This window comes from Prinia subflava, chromosome Z (assembly GCF_021018805.1).
Source record: "Prinia subflava isolate CZ2003 ecotype Zambia chromosome Z, Cam_Psub_1.2, whole genome shotgun sequence".
In the NCBI taxonomy this organism is placed as follows: domain Eukaryota; kingdom Metazoa; phylum Chordata; class Aves; order Passeriformes; family Cisticolidae; genus Prinia; species Prinia subflava.
In genome coordinates, this window is record NC_086283.1 from 96,197,258 (window position 1) to 96,216,374 (window position 19,117).

General features: G+C 39.3%; 1 protein-coding gene across 2 annotated transcripts in view; it reads left to right on the forward strand.

Moving 5' to 3' along the window:
* The window catches only part of HOMER1 (homer scaffold protein 1), a 94,911-nt gene that overhangs the window by 64,517 nt on the left and 11,277 nt on the right, over positions 1 to 19,117 (forward strand). For both annotated transcript variants that reach the window (XM_063422921.1, XM_063422920.1), the window contains exons 6-8: positions 336 to 492; positions 13,009 to 13,119; positions 14,780 to 14,860. In XM_063422921.1, coding sequence (XP_063278991.1) covers positions 336 to 492; positions 13,009 to 13,119; positions 14,780 to 14,860 — 349 coding nt within the window. The remainder of the gene's footprint in view (positions 1 to 335; positions 493 to 13,008; positions 13,120 to 14,779; positions 14,861 to 19,117) is intronic.

Sequence of the window (19,117 nt, forward strand, 5' to 3'; positions counted from 1 at the left end):
TTTTGGGAAGCTGATGTGGATTTCGTGATCTTTAACATTTTGTTCATAAATATACCCTGTTGAACTGGGAAGGTAGATGTTGTTTGCCAATAATGGTATTACCTATATTTTCTTAATTTGTGGTTTTGATGATTTGAGCATTTGGATTCTCATTTGATTATTATATTTGGTATATTAGTTATATACCAAATAGATACTGTATTTGGTTATTGTTAATTATATAATTTTTGTGTCATTCTCTTTTTGATGGATATTTTAAAAAAATTATAAGACATTTAAAAATGCATAAAGGAAGAGGTTTGGGAGTTCTGACCATTCTCATTCTGTCTGTGCAGTTCGACAATCAGCAAGCATTGGGAGGCAGAACTGGCCACGCTCAAGGGTAATAATGCTAAGCTCACAGCAGCCCTGCTGGAGTCCACTGCCAATGTGAAACAATGGAAACAGCAACTTGCTGCCTATCAGGAGGAAGCAGAACGTCTTCATAAGCGGGTAAGTCAAGGCAAATGGCCAGAATCCCTGAGATGGAAGGACTGTATTCACTGATTTTCAAGTAAAACAAGTTTACCGGTGCAGCGTCAAGTTAATCTTTGAGACATAAATTGATTATTTCCTGAAAAGCATTTTCTCCAGTTGGAAATTATTTGCGTTGTAGGACTTCTTTTTCTGCAAAGGTTATTGTTGCAAGAAGTTATCAAACCTTATGGCATGTTTGGCAGCTTTAACTCTTTATTTGATGCCATCACATCTATTTCATGACATTCTCAGTAGCACTGAAGCCCAGTCCCATCTGTATTTAAGCCCTCAGAAACTTGACGTCTAATCTGTAGGTTCAAGAAACTTACTGTGCTGCCCTTGTATAACAAAGATGAACAGCTTACTGTGCTCCTTGCACACGAAGGACTCTGAACAACACAAACACACTGAAAACCAAGGTCACTATATGCAAGTACAGATCTGCACCTATTTTCATACAGAAGGGACTGAGTCCTGTTGCCTTCATGGCAAATTTTGCAGAGGTCATTTGACAAAGCAGAATTTACTTCACAGTGGGGGAAGAAAGAACAATGTCTGAGGAAGGAATGCAGCATGCAAGGTTGAAGTCTTAATTTATGAAAACAAGTATTCAATATCTAATTTTGCTTCTCTTTTCACATGTAACTCTCTATATTGTATAGTCTATCAACCTTTATCCATATGAATTTGTCATAGCTTAGGTCACATTTCTCTGTGAAGGCACTAGTAACCTGTGAAGGAAGGATGAAGCTTTATCACTTTTTAAAATAAAGATTAACTTTAAAAAATCAAGGAGGGGTACTTAACACTGGAGTGATGCTGTTTACAAGGGCATGTAGTGATAGGACAAGGGGGAATGGATTCAAACTGAAAGGTGGTAGATTTAGATTAGACATTAGGAAGCAACTCTTTACAGTGAGGGTGGCAAGGCACAGGAACAGATTGCCCTGGGAAGCTGTGGATGCCCCATCCCTGGAATTGTCCAAGGCCAGGCTGCATGGGGCTTTGAACAGCCTGGTCTAGTGGGAGGTGTCCCTGCCCATGGCAGGGGGGGTTGGAATGAGATGATTTTTAAGGTCCATTCCAACCCAGGCCTCTCTATGGTTCTGTGATACTTACTTAAGAAAGAAATTCAAAAAACCCAAGTGAAACCACTGCAGTTTTATGCATGAGAACAGGTTTCATGAATATATTGAAAAAGAAGGGTGAATATTGCTGACCTCTCAATTTGGTTTTATATGCTGTACTCACCTATAGGGAATAAGATATGGCAATTACAGCTAGCCAAATCCTCCAAAATCTATCTTTCAGACCTGTGCTGGACTTGTCTAACTGGAGGCTGTTTAGGTAGTCCCAAGAATAATCCTGTATTCATCTGAGGTGTGAGAAATCCAGTGGGCTACACCTAACCTGCGTGGAGGAGAAACAATAATATCCTGCAGTTTAAGAAACCTAGGGAAATGGCAAGTTGTTGGGGGTATCCTACACCTAGACTGACTTGCAGGCATCACTCTTGAAGTCCCAGGCAAAGGATTTGATAGGAAAAAACAACAGCTTCCAACAGACTGTATCTATGTGTGCCATAGCTGACTGGACAAAGCACATGAAATGTAATTAAGACTGGTGCTTTTTGCAAAGTGCTTTCAGTTCAAGAAATTGGCAGTTGCTGACTGAACTTTGCTTCAGGAATGTTCCAGTCAAGCAGAAGCTTGTCATGTCTGTTTGTACAGAGGGAGACTGCCTTTTCGCCTGTCATCTCATTTAAGCTTCTCATTTGGAAAAGTGGGAGTTGTAGCCTGTGCTCCAGGTTTGTGAATAGATTATAACAGCCACTGTCGATAAAATTATTTAAATTACAGCCCTGTATTAAAGTTACTACAGTGCAAATGTTCAAGTGAATTTGAACACTAGATAGGCTTTACAGTGAGGAACTCATTGCTAAAATGTGGACATAATAAGGTAGCATTCTTCCTAAAAATTGTACAGCTTGTGTTGCAAAACTGAGACAATAAAATCCTTTTAAGACCTAAGAAAGGAAAGTAATGCACAACAACAGCTGTGTTTGCCTTGGGAGGCTCAACCAGACAAGACAGGCAAAGATCCCTTTATTTTTTGTTATGTTACTCTCACTGTTGGTTAAATCTTATTTAGAATCTGTTATTGAAAAATAAAATTATTGAAAACAAAATGAATGAATATAGGGGGTTATAGCATTTCATTTTGCTTTTATATGATACTACATTTAACAGTAGTAATCAAGTCTTTGAGGCTACATTCATTAATAGCTAATGATTTTTCATAACTTTTTCTCAGCAAATTTCCTGCAGTTATTTCTATCACTGAGGAAACACAACATCCATAGCAGAGTATTATCTATCCTAGGCTCTTTTGATTGTTTTCATGCCTTTATTAGATGATTCTGTAGCCTGTGACCTCAGGATCTGTTGTTATCTCACAAAGAATATAGGAACACTCTGTGCCTAGCTCTCTCTGGGAATGCCAGTAAATTACAATTGGGAGTACTGCCCTCTGTTGGAATTACTTTTAGAAAAATGTAGACTTGGCTAACCCAATGAATTGAATTCTCTAAGCAAAAATATGCATACAGTGTTTAAAAAAAAAATCTATCTCAATCGGGTATTATGCAGTGTAGTGAAATACAAAAACTCTTCCAAATTGCATGCTGAAGACTGGTCTTTCAAATTAATTAGTGCCTCACTTCAAAAAAAAACCTGCAAGTCAGAATGCTTCTTTCTTACACTGATCAAAAATGTGCTGTTGAAATGGCAGGTCTGGAGACTGTTGGTTACAGTATAAATGGCAGCAAGTGTTCATTCCCTGTCTTGTGCTATCTTTTGGTGCAGTTTATCTTTTCAGTATAAGCATGTAGCTGCAGTTGATCCAAAAAATGTTCCCCAAACTGGAATTAATCTCACCTGAGATGATGTATAAATTATATATGAAGTCTAAATTATGTCCTGCCCTAGAAGCAAGGGTAACTCGTGTTCTTGTTAATAATAGTCAGTGTCTATAAATGTGTATGTATATACAGGTTCACTGTGAGTTGGGGGATACTTCAGGAGTCTTTGATGCTCTAAGTCATTATGGGTGCCTATTATGCCAATGCAGTTCAGTTCAATGTGGCTCATTGTGTCCCACCAGCAAAGATGAGACCCTTAAGGGACATGTGGATGTCCCTGGTACTGCCCAGGCAGCCCTCTGCACTTGGGTGTGTACTTTGCACATCGGCAGATTGGCCTCTGAATGTTTGAGACTTCAGCATTCCAGTCTCTCTTCCAGTATTACTTGTGGGCACATTCTTCTCCCCAGACCTGGGATCATTGGACAATAGCACAATCTTTATCTTATCTCAAGTTCCAGTCACAATCCAAATTCCAGGTAGTAGGTGTATTTGAGGATGTCTGGGCTCTAGTGATCATAGATGAACAGCTGCTTCTTGGCAGTTTGCTGGAGTGGGCAAAAGTCCTCCAATGATTTTAGCAATGTTTACCCATTAACAATTGCAGTCTAAGATAGTAATCTTTTTTTCCTACTAATTCCAGTAAAGACCAAAGCATGAAGAGTAAGTGTCACTCTCTTAAGAAAACTGTCTAAGGTTGTTTCTCTTTCTTTGATTTTGATTGAATTTTTAAAATAATTTCATTTATTTTTTTGACTTCTCTGAGTCAGTATAAGGTTTACTCATCTATCAGTTCAGTTTTTTGTGTTAACCTACATTTGTTTGCTTTCTTTGAGGGCTTTATCTTCTATTTGTTCTCTGCCTTAATAATGCCTAGAGCTGAGATAAAACAGAATACAGATTCAATGTGGCTGAGTGAAACATTCTTAGTAAATTAAAGTTTTGTGCTTTCTCCTAATACATTCTAAGCTTAATTCAGAAACACTGTATTTGATATTTTGCCAGACAGTTTATTTTTCAGAATTTTGCTAAACGGGTGTATGGATTTTTCCCTCTCAAATACAAAGAGATAATTCTACAAAAATATGATGTCCAGTCACGAGCTTAACTTGGAGCTCTCAGCCTTCTCTAATCTGCTCAGAAATGGAAAAAAATTCCCTTAAATGGGGCTGGTGAGCACTCCTACACACCTTGCATAGCTTTCTGACATCAGAAGGCATTAATGAGTTTAGCACTGCTCAGTAACAGTAAGAAAAACCCTGAAGTAAGCTACTTCTGAGAAATAGAATAGCATGGGCCCTAATATTAATCCTGATACCACAAAGAGGAGAGGATTGAATGATGATATGAATTATGGAAAGTAACCCAAAGTTCTGTCTTTGTCATGTTAGAAATGAAAATGATGAATTTTTTTCATGCACACTATCTACTAAAGTAAATCATCCTATGACACTGGGCAATAGCACAAAGGAATAACACCAGTGCATAATAATGAGAGCTGCAGTCCTTGAAGATCATTCATTTTCAGGAAAAGATAAAAAGAGATGAAGGGAAGTGATCAAGCTCTTGGGTATTCATGAAAGAACAGAGAGCTAAACTCTTAGATTCTAGCTTGTTATTTTACAAGAACTTCCCAGAAAATAAGATAAAAATTAGGCTATTGTGTTCTTTCATTCAGTGAATGAAATAAGTGTGAGATATCTTGCGTAGTTATTAAAACCACCTGACAAATAACGGACCACGATTTTCCTACTGTTAGAAGAAATTTTAAAATGAATATGGAAAAATTGCCTGAGCATACCAAAATAAAACCATGGTCATTTTATTGGACGGTTTCTGGGTCACTTAAAGAAAATAAAAGTCTGTACAAGGAGTTATGAAATATCACAAGAAGTATGGAATGCTGTATAAACCATCTGTTCACATTATCTATAGAAATTCTTTGCAGACTCTTTAGAACTCACCTTCACATTTCCATCAGCTGCATTAATACTCGAATAGCCAAAACTAACTTTTGAACATGCAAATATGATGTGATGAAGTTGTCTGCAGAATTGGAGGCCATAACATGAACTTCATATTTGCTGAGAAGTCTTGTTAGCAGCCCTATGACTACTGTAGAGAACTGTTTGGTTTTAAATGCCCAAGGAAGAACATTATCTAAGAGTGGAAATATGAAGGAAGGTGACAGAAAGCATGTTAACAAGAAATTTATCAATGGAGTTCTGATACAAAAAATTATTGGTAATTCACGTTATTTCATATGCTGTCGATCTCTTGTCATTCTCCCTTTAAGACTGTGTCCCTCCTACTGAACAATTCAAATTTAGCTTTGAATAGATTTTGAGGAAATTAGGTTTGATTGATTAAAGAAAAAAAGTGAACCAAGATTAATCTTTTCCTTAAGATACTGTAATTAGCATGTGGTTAGATAGCAGCTTTGTACTTCTTGTTTACAATGAAAATATATGATCACCTTTTTGCATGGCATTAGGGCATACCAAAGGAAAAAAATACAAGCCTTTTATTTCAGACAATATGTTGGGGTTTTTTTCCTCAGATGTACATTGTAGTCCCTCAAATATCCATTTCAGCTATCATAAGTGCCCTATTATTTTTGAAACAGTATGTATTGTCAGTCTTTAGACTATCAGAGCATTTCTTAGGAGAAGAATTCTGAAACCCAGTCCATAATTTAATCTCTCTTTGGTCCGTGATTTCTAGTACAGATAATCCACCTAGCATTTACAGAGATTCAACCCCTGGTTGATAATTACACTTACTAAAAAGATGGTCTCTTTTCAGACAGAGTAGCTGTATCAGGTTATTATGTTCCTTGAATCAAAGTGTGAGTTTGGTTTTTTTGTTGTTGTTGTTGGCTGGTTGGTTTTTTTTCGTTTGTGGTGGATTTAAGTATTTTTGGTCTTCTTCAGTTTGCCTTAATTTGTTTTTAGAGAAGATTTGCATTTAGGACCCAAGACTGTTTTGTTAAGGTTCTTTTTTTTCTTTTCTTTTCTTCTTTTTTTTTCTTTTTTCTTTTTTTTTTTTTTTTTCCTGGGAATTCATTTTCACTGAATGTGTCGTATACAAGATAATAATTTGGGGAAAAAAAAGAACAACCAACAAACCACTAACTAAGCTATTCTGACTCTGGCCAATAAAATAATTTTTCAGAGACATGTTGTCTCATCCTCCATCTTCTTATTTCTAGAAAATCCTAAGAAAAGTGTTAAGATCTGCAAGCTATAAAATGCATGCTTTGTGGAGACATTTGACAAGATGTTTACATAGTTAAAGCTTGCAGAATGAAAGGCATCTTATAATTCCAAAACTCTGCAGGAGAATAAGAAAATTACTGGATTTAGATCCTCAGGACTGAAGGATATTTGTCATTGCATGTGTTTCATGAACTGGCCAGGTGACTGGAAAAAGCATTCGCTAATTAGGTTGTAGGGAAAGGGATGTGCATTGAATTTAGTATTACCTTATCAATTGCAAATAATAATGCATGGATGAAAGTCCAATCATCAGTTCTGGCAAACTTGCTGTATTTTCAAAGATTCCTACTACAGTTTCATTGCTTTCTTCACCAGAGTCAAGCAGATGATAGGTTATTCCTACTTCATCTGTAAAGAAATGAGGAAAACATTTTGGTATTTCCATGGCTTAAGGCATCACTGCCCAAAGACAGAAATGTGTCCTCTTCAGCAAAATCTTCTAACTGTTTTCGCTGTTGAAAAAGCAATAAATTGCTGGTAGTGCACAACACTCACCCCCAGGTTATTATTTTATCTATGGGTAAATCTTGGAAAACTACAATAATTAATTTCCTGTCAGAAGTGATTTATATGGATAATACCATTGTGTGCTTTTTGTTCCTTCAGAATCAACCTTGAAAAGCAATTTCCCTTGTTTTCTGCATTTTCACATTTCTTAACGTCAAAAATCTTTCCAGAACTTTTTATTCTTGAAACCTACACTGGAATAATTTTTATGATTAGCTTGTTGCATGCTGTTGTGCTTCTTAGTACTGTCTACCATTACAAACTGTCTACAGTTAGAGAAGTTTTCTCTGCATATATTTAGGCAGTTATCCAGTTTTGCTGATCCATGAAATAACATTTCTCTTTTCCTTATGGAAGGCAAAGGGCTCCTTTTTCTTTGTGAGAAGTTCATCTTCAATTATTCATGGAACAATAGTGTCACAGTCATAGTTACAATCTTTTTATGAATGTAACCTTATCAGATAAAAATACATAATTAATATTTAAATTCAGTTTTGCATGTGAGCACTCTGTATGTTTTGCACTGGAACTTGGCCTAGTAATTCTTGGATATCGCATTTACAGTAAATAAAAGGGGGGAAATACAATATAGAAACCAGAAGTTAGTAGTGTCAGGTACAGAAAACAGGGTACAGCCACACTGAATATATGTTGCTAATATGGGAAAAAAACTGTTTGGACAGGCAGGCCCAGAGAGTGGTGAGGGGAGTTGGATCCAGCTGGTGCTCAGTCCCCAGTGCTGCTCCCCAGGGCTCAGTACAGGGCCAGCCCTGTTTAATGTCTTTATCAGTGACCTGAATGAGGGGATCAGGTGCAGCCTCAGTTCAGAGATGACACCAGTCTGGGTGGCAGTGCTGATCTGCTGGAGGGCAGGCAGGCTCTGCAGAGGGATCTGCACACGCTGGATCATGGCTGAGGCCAATGGGGTGAGGTTCAACAAGGCCCAGGGCTGGCTCCTGCCCTTGGCTCACAACAGCCCCAGGCAGGGCCACAGGCTGGGGCAGAGGGGCTGGAAAGGACCTGGGGGTGCTGTGACAGCAGCTGAACATGAGGCAGCAGTGCCCAGGGGGCCAAGAAGGCCAAGGGCATCCTGGCCTGGATCAGCAGTGGTGTGGCCAGCAGGGCCAGGGCAGGGATTGTCCCCTGTGCTGGGCACTGGTGAGGCCACAGCTCAAACCCTGTGTGCAGTTTTGTGCCTCTCAGTTCAGGAAGCTTATGTTGGTGCTGGAATGAGTCCAGAGCAGGGCAGTGGAGTTGGGGAAGGGTCTGGAGCACAAGTCCTGTGAGGAGCAACTGAGGGAGCTGGGGGTGTTTAACCTGGAGAAAAGGAGACTCAGAGAGGACTTTATCATTCTCTACAACTGCCTGGAAGGAGGCTGTAGGTGGAGGGTGGTCTCTTCACCCAAATAACAAGCAAAAGGACCAGGGGAAATGGCCTTGAGTTGTGCCAGTTTTAGTTTAGTTAGCAGGAAAACTTTCTTCACAGAAAGGGTTGTCAAGCATTGGAACAGGCTTTCCAGGGAAGTGGTGTAGTCACCATCCTTGGAGGTGTTTGAGAGACATGTAGATGTGGTACTTGGAGATGTGGGTTAACTGTTGGGCTCAATGATCTTAAGGGTCTTCTCCAAACTGAATTATTCTACAGTTGTGTGATGGATTCTGTGTTCTAATCTGTTTCGCTTTGTCTTTCTGTAGAGGTTGGAATAACTTCTGTATATAGTTAAAAAGGTATTTCATGATCTGTTGGTACTGAATTGTACAATTCATCTCAAGAAGGTGGTTTGAAAAAACTAGTCCAGCTGGAGCAAACACAGCACAGAATCATTTAGTCAATAATTGCCTAGGGCAGGTCACCACTCAAAATATTTGTGTCATTCCCACTTCTTTGCTTCTATCTACCTCAAATCTCCACATTCAAAGTAAATTTCTGTGGTCAGAATTTTCTTGAGAGTCTTTCCAATTTTCTGAGGCTTTGGGTAGTCGCAGTCGTAAGCTCACACCAAGGCTGTTACTCCTTGTTGTGTTATGTGGCCTGAAGCCTCACTCCTCCAGTCTTCCCCACAGCCCAGTGTGCTAGCTCTCTGCTGCAATGAAAACCTCTTCCTGGAATCCTCCTGCATTTATAGGAGGTTGTTGGACCTAGACTAAGATTTCTAGAAAACTCTAGAAGGGCCTCTGCTAGGAGGTCTAGGCTCTACCAGAAGTTGCCTTGCTGTCTTACTTCAGCTGATGTGTTTCATACTGAAGCAGGCAGTTAAGGCGTCCACATGCTAGAAGAGTTTGCACACTAAATACTCACTAAAAAGCCTTTTCAGAATATTTTCCTTACATGCAATTGTTACCTGGATGATAAATGCAAAATAAAGAAACAGAGGCTAAAGAAGAGTACCTTTTTCTTTTTTAGTCTCAAATACAAAGCCAGAGTTATCGACGTTTTCAGATATGCAAGTCAGAGCAGTCTTATGGTAGCACAATAGCGGGACTTTGTTTATTCAGTTACTGCTCAAAGACTGTTCTTTCAGTCTGAATTCTGTACTCAAAATGAGGTGTAATCACAGGTACATTGCTGGATACTGCTGTGAAAGGGTTTGAAGGATTGATTGAGCCTTGCTTTTAAACCTGAAACACTGAATGAGGAGATATCTGTGATAATAGCCTGTGGAAAGGTCAGGCTAAAGCACTTTAACTCCCTTGTATGCCCTCTTCTGTGCATAATGCATAAACAGTTACTTGTAATGATTTTTGGACCACTGGTCATGAGAAAATTAAATGCAATTTGAAACAAGAAACAGAACAAGTAAATGCTGTCCATATTTTTGCCTAGAGCTTTATCTTTTGTTACTTCTGTTTTCAATTGCATATTCTTTATATCACATAATTTTCCAGCCCATCTTACTCTACAGATCTTTTTGAAAGGGTCACAATATGCTTTTCTTCTTTATAGGTACATTCAAGAAGATAAAAGCATGAAGATATTTGACATCTTTTCAGATCTCTGTAGGAGTGGGCATTTAAAAAGGACTGATTAAAGTAACTCAGTTTTTTAATTGAGTTTGTTCTTTCCCAACTTAGTGAGTTTTCAATCAACAGTAAACAAAACAGTTGAACATTATTTTCTTGCATAATCAGTAAGAGATGGATGTTTGCCCAGAGAAAAGCTGGACTAGAGTAAGACATTACAGCCCTTTTAGTGCTGGTAATTAATTGTCCTTCTGAGAGCAGTTGCCTCTGCTGGCAAGAAGGTTGTGGAGCACAGCCTGTTCTGCTTAAGAATAATCATCTCTGTTTGCTTAAGCAATTTTAATAAGTATGTTGAGCCAGTGTGGACCAGAGTGTACTTGGGGGTATTCACATGAGCTATGGCAGGGCTGCTGCAGGAGATGTTTTTAACCAGCAGTAATGGATGCAACCTAGAGCAGTAACATTTCATTCAACAGTTCTATTCATCAGCCCCTTGGACTCCAAGCTTGCACCAGTACATGCATCCTCTCTATGTGTACCACTCCAGAGGAAAGCATATGGAGAACAGTGGGAGTCCAAATGCTTCCTTAGTCACAGGATGAGAGACCTCTGCAGGCTTGCTTCAAGGCATGAGGTAGTAGGACAGAGTAGTTTGGGGACTGGGCTTACTTTTGTCTCTCCAGCTGAGGTTTTGTGTAAAGTGAGCATTCTGTGCCAGTGCTTGGTAAGGGACAGTGGGTCTTGCTGAGTGCAACAGCTTTAAAAGAGAGATTGTTTTCTTGGAAGTCACTATTCAACATCTCAGCAGGAAAGTTTGGAAATGTTTGAGAAGTCAAGCATCAGAAGGGCTGAAGGTGAAAGGGGTGAGTGAGTTTGACAGTTCCAGCAAAACTTAGGAAAGAGCTAGAGCTCTTCATAAACCTGAAATGTCAGAACTGTGGCAATTCTGCTTGACAGTGAAGGATTCTTGACTGGGCAAGACCCTGAGCAAGAAAATTTGACCTCAAAATCAGCCCTATTTTGAGCAGGAGGCCTTGGCCAGATGGTCACCAGTCCCTTTCCAGCCTAAATTGCTCTGTGCCTTTCTGATTCTTGCTCTGACAAGATGCTAGGTCAGACACTGTGCAGACATTGATATGTTCCAGTTCTTGTTTGTGTAATAGCAGTGGTGAACACTGTAACAGTATTCTAAGAATCTAAATACAGATACAGATGTGTAATTGAGAAGATCATCTAAGTCTTCAGTTGTAATGCTCAGTGGCTTATAAAACTAAGCAAATTACTATTCCTTTTTGTCATGAGCACTGCTATTCCTTTTGGGACAATACCAGCAAATAAGAAAGTTCTATGGGGGATACGGGGCATGGTGCATTACCAAGCTACATATACCCTATTCCCTCCTTCCTTTTACCTCCTGCCAAGAATTTATGCTGATCTCAGTTCTCTCCGTTATAAACCTCATGTGCAAAAATGTCTAACCAATAGCTTTCCAGCCAAAGAACCTACATTCATCATGACTATTGCAGAGGAGATGTTTGTGGCCTGTGATTCAGAAAGGAGAAGTTGTTTTAATTTCCTTGTATTTCATCTTGACTTCCCTTGGACTTGATTCAGTAATCTACCTTTTGATCCTACAAATAGTGCAGAGTCTGAAATTACTGGTATCTCAGTGGCTTTATTAACATGGGGACATTGGTGCTGGAGAGCAGCAACCTTGGTTGCCTGAGATATTATTTTATGTAAGAAATAAAATTGTCTTGGAAAATATCAGCCCTCTGTCTAATGGCTGCCTCTCCAAGAATAGAGTGGTAAAGGTTTTTTGTTGCAGAATTAACTAGTACTTTGTTCAAAGGAGTTTCTGGGCCAGATTTGTAGGCACGTGGTGCAGCTCTGCTGAAAAATACGTGTTAGGATTGACAGGCTTATAGCTTCTGGAGAAAAATTTGTCATTAGGTTTTAGTTTTTAAAGAAAAATGTTTTAGTGCACACATCCAGGCAGACATGTGGTGTGTGAGAGTTCTCCAATATTCTGATTGTAATGTGAAAGGTACATGAACAGAGACTTTTCTGTGTAGACTCTAGCTGCATGGATTTTGTTTCTTTGATGCAGAAGCTGTTTTTTGAAACTGTTTATCTATGAGTGGCAGAATATCAGCATCCTTTTGATTATAAAATAAACCAGAAGTGCATACCACTGCCAGGTATCTTAACTTATCCAAGGGCATATGGAGCATGCTTGCTGTCTGCTGATAAAAGGGGAACCGAGCAAATCCAAATTGTGACATTAGCTGTTACCTTTGTGACTGAGAGATGAGCTCCATTGTTAGGGAAAGTTAGAAGCTGGCAGCTGTACTTTGGTGGCTGAGTATCTGCTATTACACTGTTGATGCCGAGTCAGAAAGTGATGCTGTGAAATGTTAATTGGCTTTCTAGGAAGTGTGTGAACATTATGGCTTAGTAAGGTGGTAGAACATTAAAAAGTGTCAGATGGAGAGGTTAGTTAGACAGATCTGTGTTTAGTCATCAAGTGGTAATTCAGAACTTTCTCAAAACTTTCAATAATTAGTATAAGTTTTAATTAGTATTCTTTTCAGCCTACAACAAATGATTTTTTTTTGTTTCCAGGAGTTCATAGCAACCACTTACATAACAATATCTTATCGAGTGTTATGCTAACTTTGTAAGAACACCTTCACCATTTTAATCAACAGAACTCATCTAGAAGTTAGGGTGTATTTCAAAGGCAGCTATTGATGCGAAGAAGTAATAGTACCTTGAATGTGTTGCAATTAATTCTGTCTGTGTTTCTTCTACCTATTTCAACAGGTGACTGAGCTAGAGTGTGTGAGCAGTCAAGCCAATGCAGTCCACACACATAAAACAGAATTAAACCAGACAATACAGGAATTAGAGTCTACACTGAAGAAAAAAGAAGAGGTACCTGCTAATGTTTATTTTTTGCTTTTCTGTTGCATAATTTGTAAAGCCTTTCAATATTAAGCTTGTGATGGCTGCTAGATACGGAATTATTTACTGTAAATGTTACAAAGTAAATACTTTTCTCAGCTTCTTTGCAATTTTTCATTTATGTAATTACATCAGTCCATTTATATAATTCTATCAGTCCAATATAGAGCTGGGTGTCTGGATAGCAAAAAAAGAAATATCATGTTTTCCTGTTTGCTTTTATCAAACATCTCTCTTTGCAAAAGTAAGTCATAAGTGGTTTCCACAGGGCAGTCATCACACTGATTCAGTCCAGATTCTCTAAGAGAGGAAGCTGTTGCAGGCATGCTTTCTTTTTTTCTGGAGAATAGGGTTTGAAACAAGCAATAGATCAATGCCTTTGTCCAGCCAGTCTATTTTTCAGGCTCTGTTAATAAAGCTGACCTTTATGGTCCATAAGATCAGCATTTCCTTAAACACATGCCAAGCCCTCAGCCTGAAACTTGGTATTTATTGTGCCATGTGCCTTGGCCTGGACCAGCAGCAAGTAAATCAAAAGAATTGGAGTAACACCTGCATTGGCATAGGTCCTAGAGGAAAGCATATCTGTGCCACAGAAGGATCAAGGATCACCCCTTTATGGATGGAAAAAGGAGATGAAAGCAGCTGCACAGGAAGAATTATTTGCCCAATGTAAGAGAATGTGGGCATTGGCATGGGTGCTTGGAGGGTCAGTGTGACTTGCCAAGGCTTCCCTCAGTGCTCTGAGGTGTTCCCAAGGAGGATGCAGGGGAGGCATAGTCATTACAAAATATCTCTCAAAATGGAACAAAGCCTTTTCCAAACTCCCTCATACTTAATAGATCAGGCTCACCTTGGTAATGTTTTTCATTTTGTTGCCTATTTGCTTTTGAGTTATGCTGAGCTGTTGGCTGCAAAGAAATTTTGCCAAAAGGAGTTCTGGGAGGTGAATATGCCCATCTGGACAAGAGTACTTAATAGTTTAAAGTTTGATACCTTTTCGTTTCGTTAACTGTTTCTATTCTTGTCTCCTGAAAGTAAGCTAAGAACAGGTTTCTCTTCTGTTCATTATTTAATCTGTTTTTCTTATTGTTATAGCTTATTATTTTCTAATTGCTGAATTTAAAATGCCATTTATTTTAGATTGTCTTTTTACAGAAATCAATCAAAATAGGCTTTTTTTTTTTTTTTTAATGTTCTGTCCTGCTGCTGGTGACATAATAAGCAGTTTAATTTTGAAAATTGGATTTTTTTTCTTGAAAAAATGGAGAAGAGTAGATTGTAATAGAATCTGAAATATAAATTTGTTTTTTTAATTACAAGGGACCCTAATTTTTCTGTCAGAAATTATTTCATATCTGTTTGGGGGGGAAAGAAAACTTGGACTTTTACAAAAGAAAATGTTTATGTCTATTGTTTTCCATTCACAATGGAGTTGCTGTTTTGGGACTGTGATTCAGAAGTATTGGGAGCAGGGCTTACATTTTGTGTTCTCTGATGGGCAGTAGCCAACTGCCAGTTTTGATATTGTTGCAATGACTTGCTCAGAAGAAGAAGCAGCAGCCAGATTACCAGCACTGAGGCCAAGCCAGGTAATACATTGCTAGCAAGGTTGTTTCTTCTCCCTTAGGAAATAGAAGGATTGAAACAAGAAATTGAAAATGCCAGAGAGCTCCAGGCACAGAGGGATTCTCTGACCCAGAAGTTACAGGTGAGCTATAGTGCATCATCTTAATTTAGAGAAAAGGGAAACATTATCAGCAAGTGAGTAGTTCACATGTGCAACTTGTGCTATATTCACTGAATATGCCAGATGAATGTGTAAGTTAGACTGCCCTGAAGGTGCTGGATTGGGATGACCCTTAGAATTTCACATCTGTCTGATGTGAATTGCTATTTTTATCAGAGGAAACAGATCCACGTTGCTTTTACGAGTCCACAGAGCACTCTCAGGTTAGCAAACATCCTTCACTGATACGTGTCCTGGATAGCTCTGGTCTGATTTTCACAGCAGTGTCTTCCCACAGTTTTGGTATGCCACTGAAACTGTTTGTGTGTCATCAGCCTGAGATGAGTTTGTGTTCAGCTTTTAAACATGCCCTGAGAAAGTAAGGCTTAAAGTGCCCTTGTATAGTACAGGCTTTAATACACTTTCTACATATTCTTGGGATTACTTAGAAACATTGTGCTTTCATTGGTTTTTAGCAGTTGTTTCTTACCGTGTGTAATGCCAGATACCTGAGGCTTCTGGAATTGATGTTCTCTCATTACATCCTCCCTTGCTCCATCTCAGCTCTTGCCTGTCTGTTGCTGCACTGACCAGCCAGCACACAGCCACATTCCTTGTCACACCTCTGGAATAAGGCCAAACAAAAGCTTAGGTGGATTGCACTCTGGGTACAGCCTTCAGAGTTTTGAAAGAACTGGAAACTCAGGCATTAGATAGCTCCAACCATAGAGTTCTGAAAGGGGATCCATGCTGAAAGCAAACCCCATCAGATCCCAGCCACAGCTTAAAAATCATTCAGGCAGGTATGCTTTGAAATGCATGACATGAATTGGAACCTCTGTGCATCAAATTTTAACCTACAGAATAAAACACTAAAGATAAAAATGAGTTTATTCATTTTTCCTCATTCTTACGTCAACTTGTTTGTACAAAGTATGTTATTACTTTGAAGAGTGTTTTGAGTACACCTGACCTTGCCTGTTCCAAAAATTGTTGCTGGCTTTAGGGTAAAAATACAAGTTCTCATTTGAACAGGCATTTATGTGAGACACTGAAAGGAAACATTGTAATGAGAGTTGGAAATTGTTCTAACAGTAGCAAATGCAATGATTTCATGGTAAAAGCATATGAAAAGTAACAGTGAGCCAGGACTTAGGTATCCTTAGCAAGCAGAATTATGAGACTAGTAAGTGATGAAGGATTAGAAAATGGTAAATTTGTATTAAAATTTTACCTTATAAAGTCAGTAGTTCCATTTTGGTATATTTATATATAAGTGATTGAGAGGAACCCTGCAGAGAAGGCCTTGGGGTTGATGGTTGATGAAAAATTCAACACTAACCAGCAGTGTATGCTCACAGCCCAGAGAGCCAAACGTGTCCTGGGCTGCAGCCACAGCCCCATGGGCAGCAGGGCAGGGAGGGGATTCTGCCCCTCTGCTCTACTCAGAGCCCACCTGCAGGGCTGCACCAGCTCTGGGGTCCAGCACAGAGGGACAGGGACCTGCTGGAGTGAGTCCAGAGGAAGCCATGAAGCTGGCCTGGAAGAGGACTGGAGCACCTCCCCTGCAAAGACAAGCTGAGAAAGTTGGGGCTGTTCAGCCTGGAGAAGAGAAGGTTCCATGAAGACCTCATAACAGCAGTACAGGATCTGAACGTGGCCTACAAGGGAGGCAGAGAGGGGCTCCTCTTCAGGAACTGCAGTGATAGGACAAGGAGTAAGGTCTTCAAACTGAAAGAATGTAGGTTCAGATTAGATACTAGGATGAAATTCTATACAGTGAGGGTGATGAGGAACTGCTTCAGGTTACCCAAAAAAGTTACGGGTGCCCCATCCCTGGAAATGTCCAAGGCTAGCTTGGATGGCACTTTGAGCAACCTTATCTAGTGGAAAGGCTTCCTGCCCATGACAAAGGGTTGAAACCCTTTGTTGGGTTGTTTAAGGTCCCTTCTAACCTAATCCATTTTATGATTCTTTAATCACCAAATGGATATATTTTGCATATATGTCCATATGTCACATTGTAAGTGTGTTACATCTGTTTCTGGAAATGGTTCTATATGGTTCTATTCAAGTAAATTTAAAGGATCACATAGCATATGAGTTAAAAGGTGCCTTTATTAAGCTTAAACTTAATTACTGCCCTGATGCTGCCCAGGAAGAAGATCTTGACTCTGTGCTTTGCTGTAATTGTCCTGCTTAGATTATACTGGTGTTCTCTGAGCCCCTTCACCCTACGTCTGTCACATAATTTGCTATAACTTCACACTGTCTCATATATATTCACTTACCTGACTCATCATTTATTTTCAGAGTGATTCTCTCTGAGGCTCAAATCTGTTTCTCTCACTCTTTGTTCTTGTGTTTTATTTTTCCGTCTTGTGCTTTGCAAGTGGATTATGTAACTTTAAAATACTTTGGTAAAAACCCTCTAGGAAAAATGCTATGCAAAGAAATTAGTATTTCAAGGTGTATTACATTTCTGATACACACATATCAGGAGTTAATCAGTCATGGGCAAACTCCAGTGAAGAACAATATGTAAAGGTTGAGTATCGAGGTCCTTTTTCATAATTCGTTTAATAATGTTGAGAAGTCATAGCAGTGAGTCATGATCAGTGTGACTCTCACAGTAGGTCAGAATATCTTTATTAATATGGCTAATTCCTAAATATAGCTGTTGTGTATGGTTTGAATATTTTATTCCAATCCTTGCACTGAATTCTGCAAAAGATTGTTACAGTGCAAACAACAAACATAACTAGTAATGATTTATTTATTCTGTAAGAGAAAACAATATGAGAAATGATTACATCTGATGAAAGAAGAGCTTGAAAAAACCAAAGGTAAAAAAAACAAGTGCAAAATACATTTTGTAAAGGGCCTGAATGTATCAAAGAGTCAATTTATTGCTAGATGAGATCATCTGCCAGTAAAGGGAAATGGCACAGCTAGGGGAATAGATTACATTTCATGAAATCCACCTCTTCCAATCAAGAAGCAAGTTTTGAAGCTAACTGATTTGAAACAGGAAACTGCACAGGAGCTAGACATGAGCTTACAGTGCAGAAAGCATTAATACTAATTTAGAATAAATATGCTTAAGCGTCAAATGTAAATTTAAGAAGCAGCATTTTCCAGAAATTAAAAGCAACAACTTCTGGCTTATTTCATTAAAAATATCTGAGAAGGGCCTGAAAGGTGTTCTTCAGTACTAGGCCAACAGAATGCTCTATTCAGGCCCAGATGTCACAATGTAAAGCCATATAAGTATCTATAGGTTTGTCCCAAAGTGGTCTATTTCATTACTTGCCTGCTTACAGGAATTGATTATCTCTGAGGTAAAAGCAGTGGCAAGGAGACTTCCTAGAGCACACAAATTTGGTGACTAGAAGAGAAACAATGACAGGATAGGCAAATATTGAAAGCTCTCATTTTTCTGTGAGCTAAAGAAAGGACTGTGTCACTCTGGCAAAGCTGAAGGACCTCAGATTTCACTTTTATGTCCTATACCATAATCACGTGGCCCTCAGAGGGTCTTGAACCTGTGCAATCCCTACACCAGGTAATACTGTAAGTGCTTGGCTTGGAAGGCAGGAGTAGACCCAATGAAGGAGATCCTTTGCATGGTATGACTGGGTTATATCCAGTTTTCTTCATTTGTAGCAGCAGAGGGGTAGCTATTCACTACATAGGCATGTAAGCATTTATTTGTATACTTTCTACAACTGCTCTATCCAGTTAACTTCTTTTAGTGCTTTGGCAACTAAATTAGCCCGTGCTACACAAATTAATTTTTCTCTTGATCCTGGCAATAAGGGGTAATTCCTGCTCTCAGGTGTGCTGGCTTTTCAGGACTAGTGCCCCAACCTCCATATATTTTTACTTGCCCATTTGCCTGCAAGAAGCAAGGGAGGCCTTCAGTTTGGCTGGGAGGTAACCCTTGGCTCCACAAGCAGCCACAGCTGTGAGGCAGGGAACGTCCTGATGTTGTGTCTTCTCCACCTGCACCACTGCTGGGGGGCCCAGAACTCTTCCCTGCTGCAGAGGCTGGAGCTGAGCACTGGCCACGTCACCCCATCCCTCCTCTGGCCAGGGATGCAGTGCCTGATCAGTGCTGCCATCAGCCCCTCACAAGTGGATCTACCTTTCTCAGAGTTTGACACAGGGCTGCCACTACACACCTGTACCTCCTGAATGACACAAGATATTTTCTGTATAGGTCAGGTTGTTTTCTAT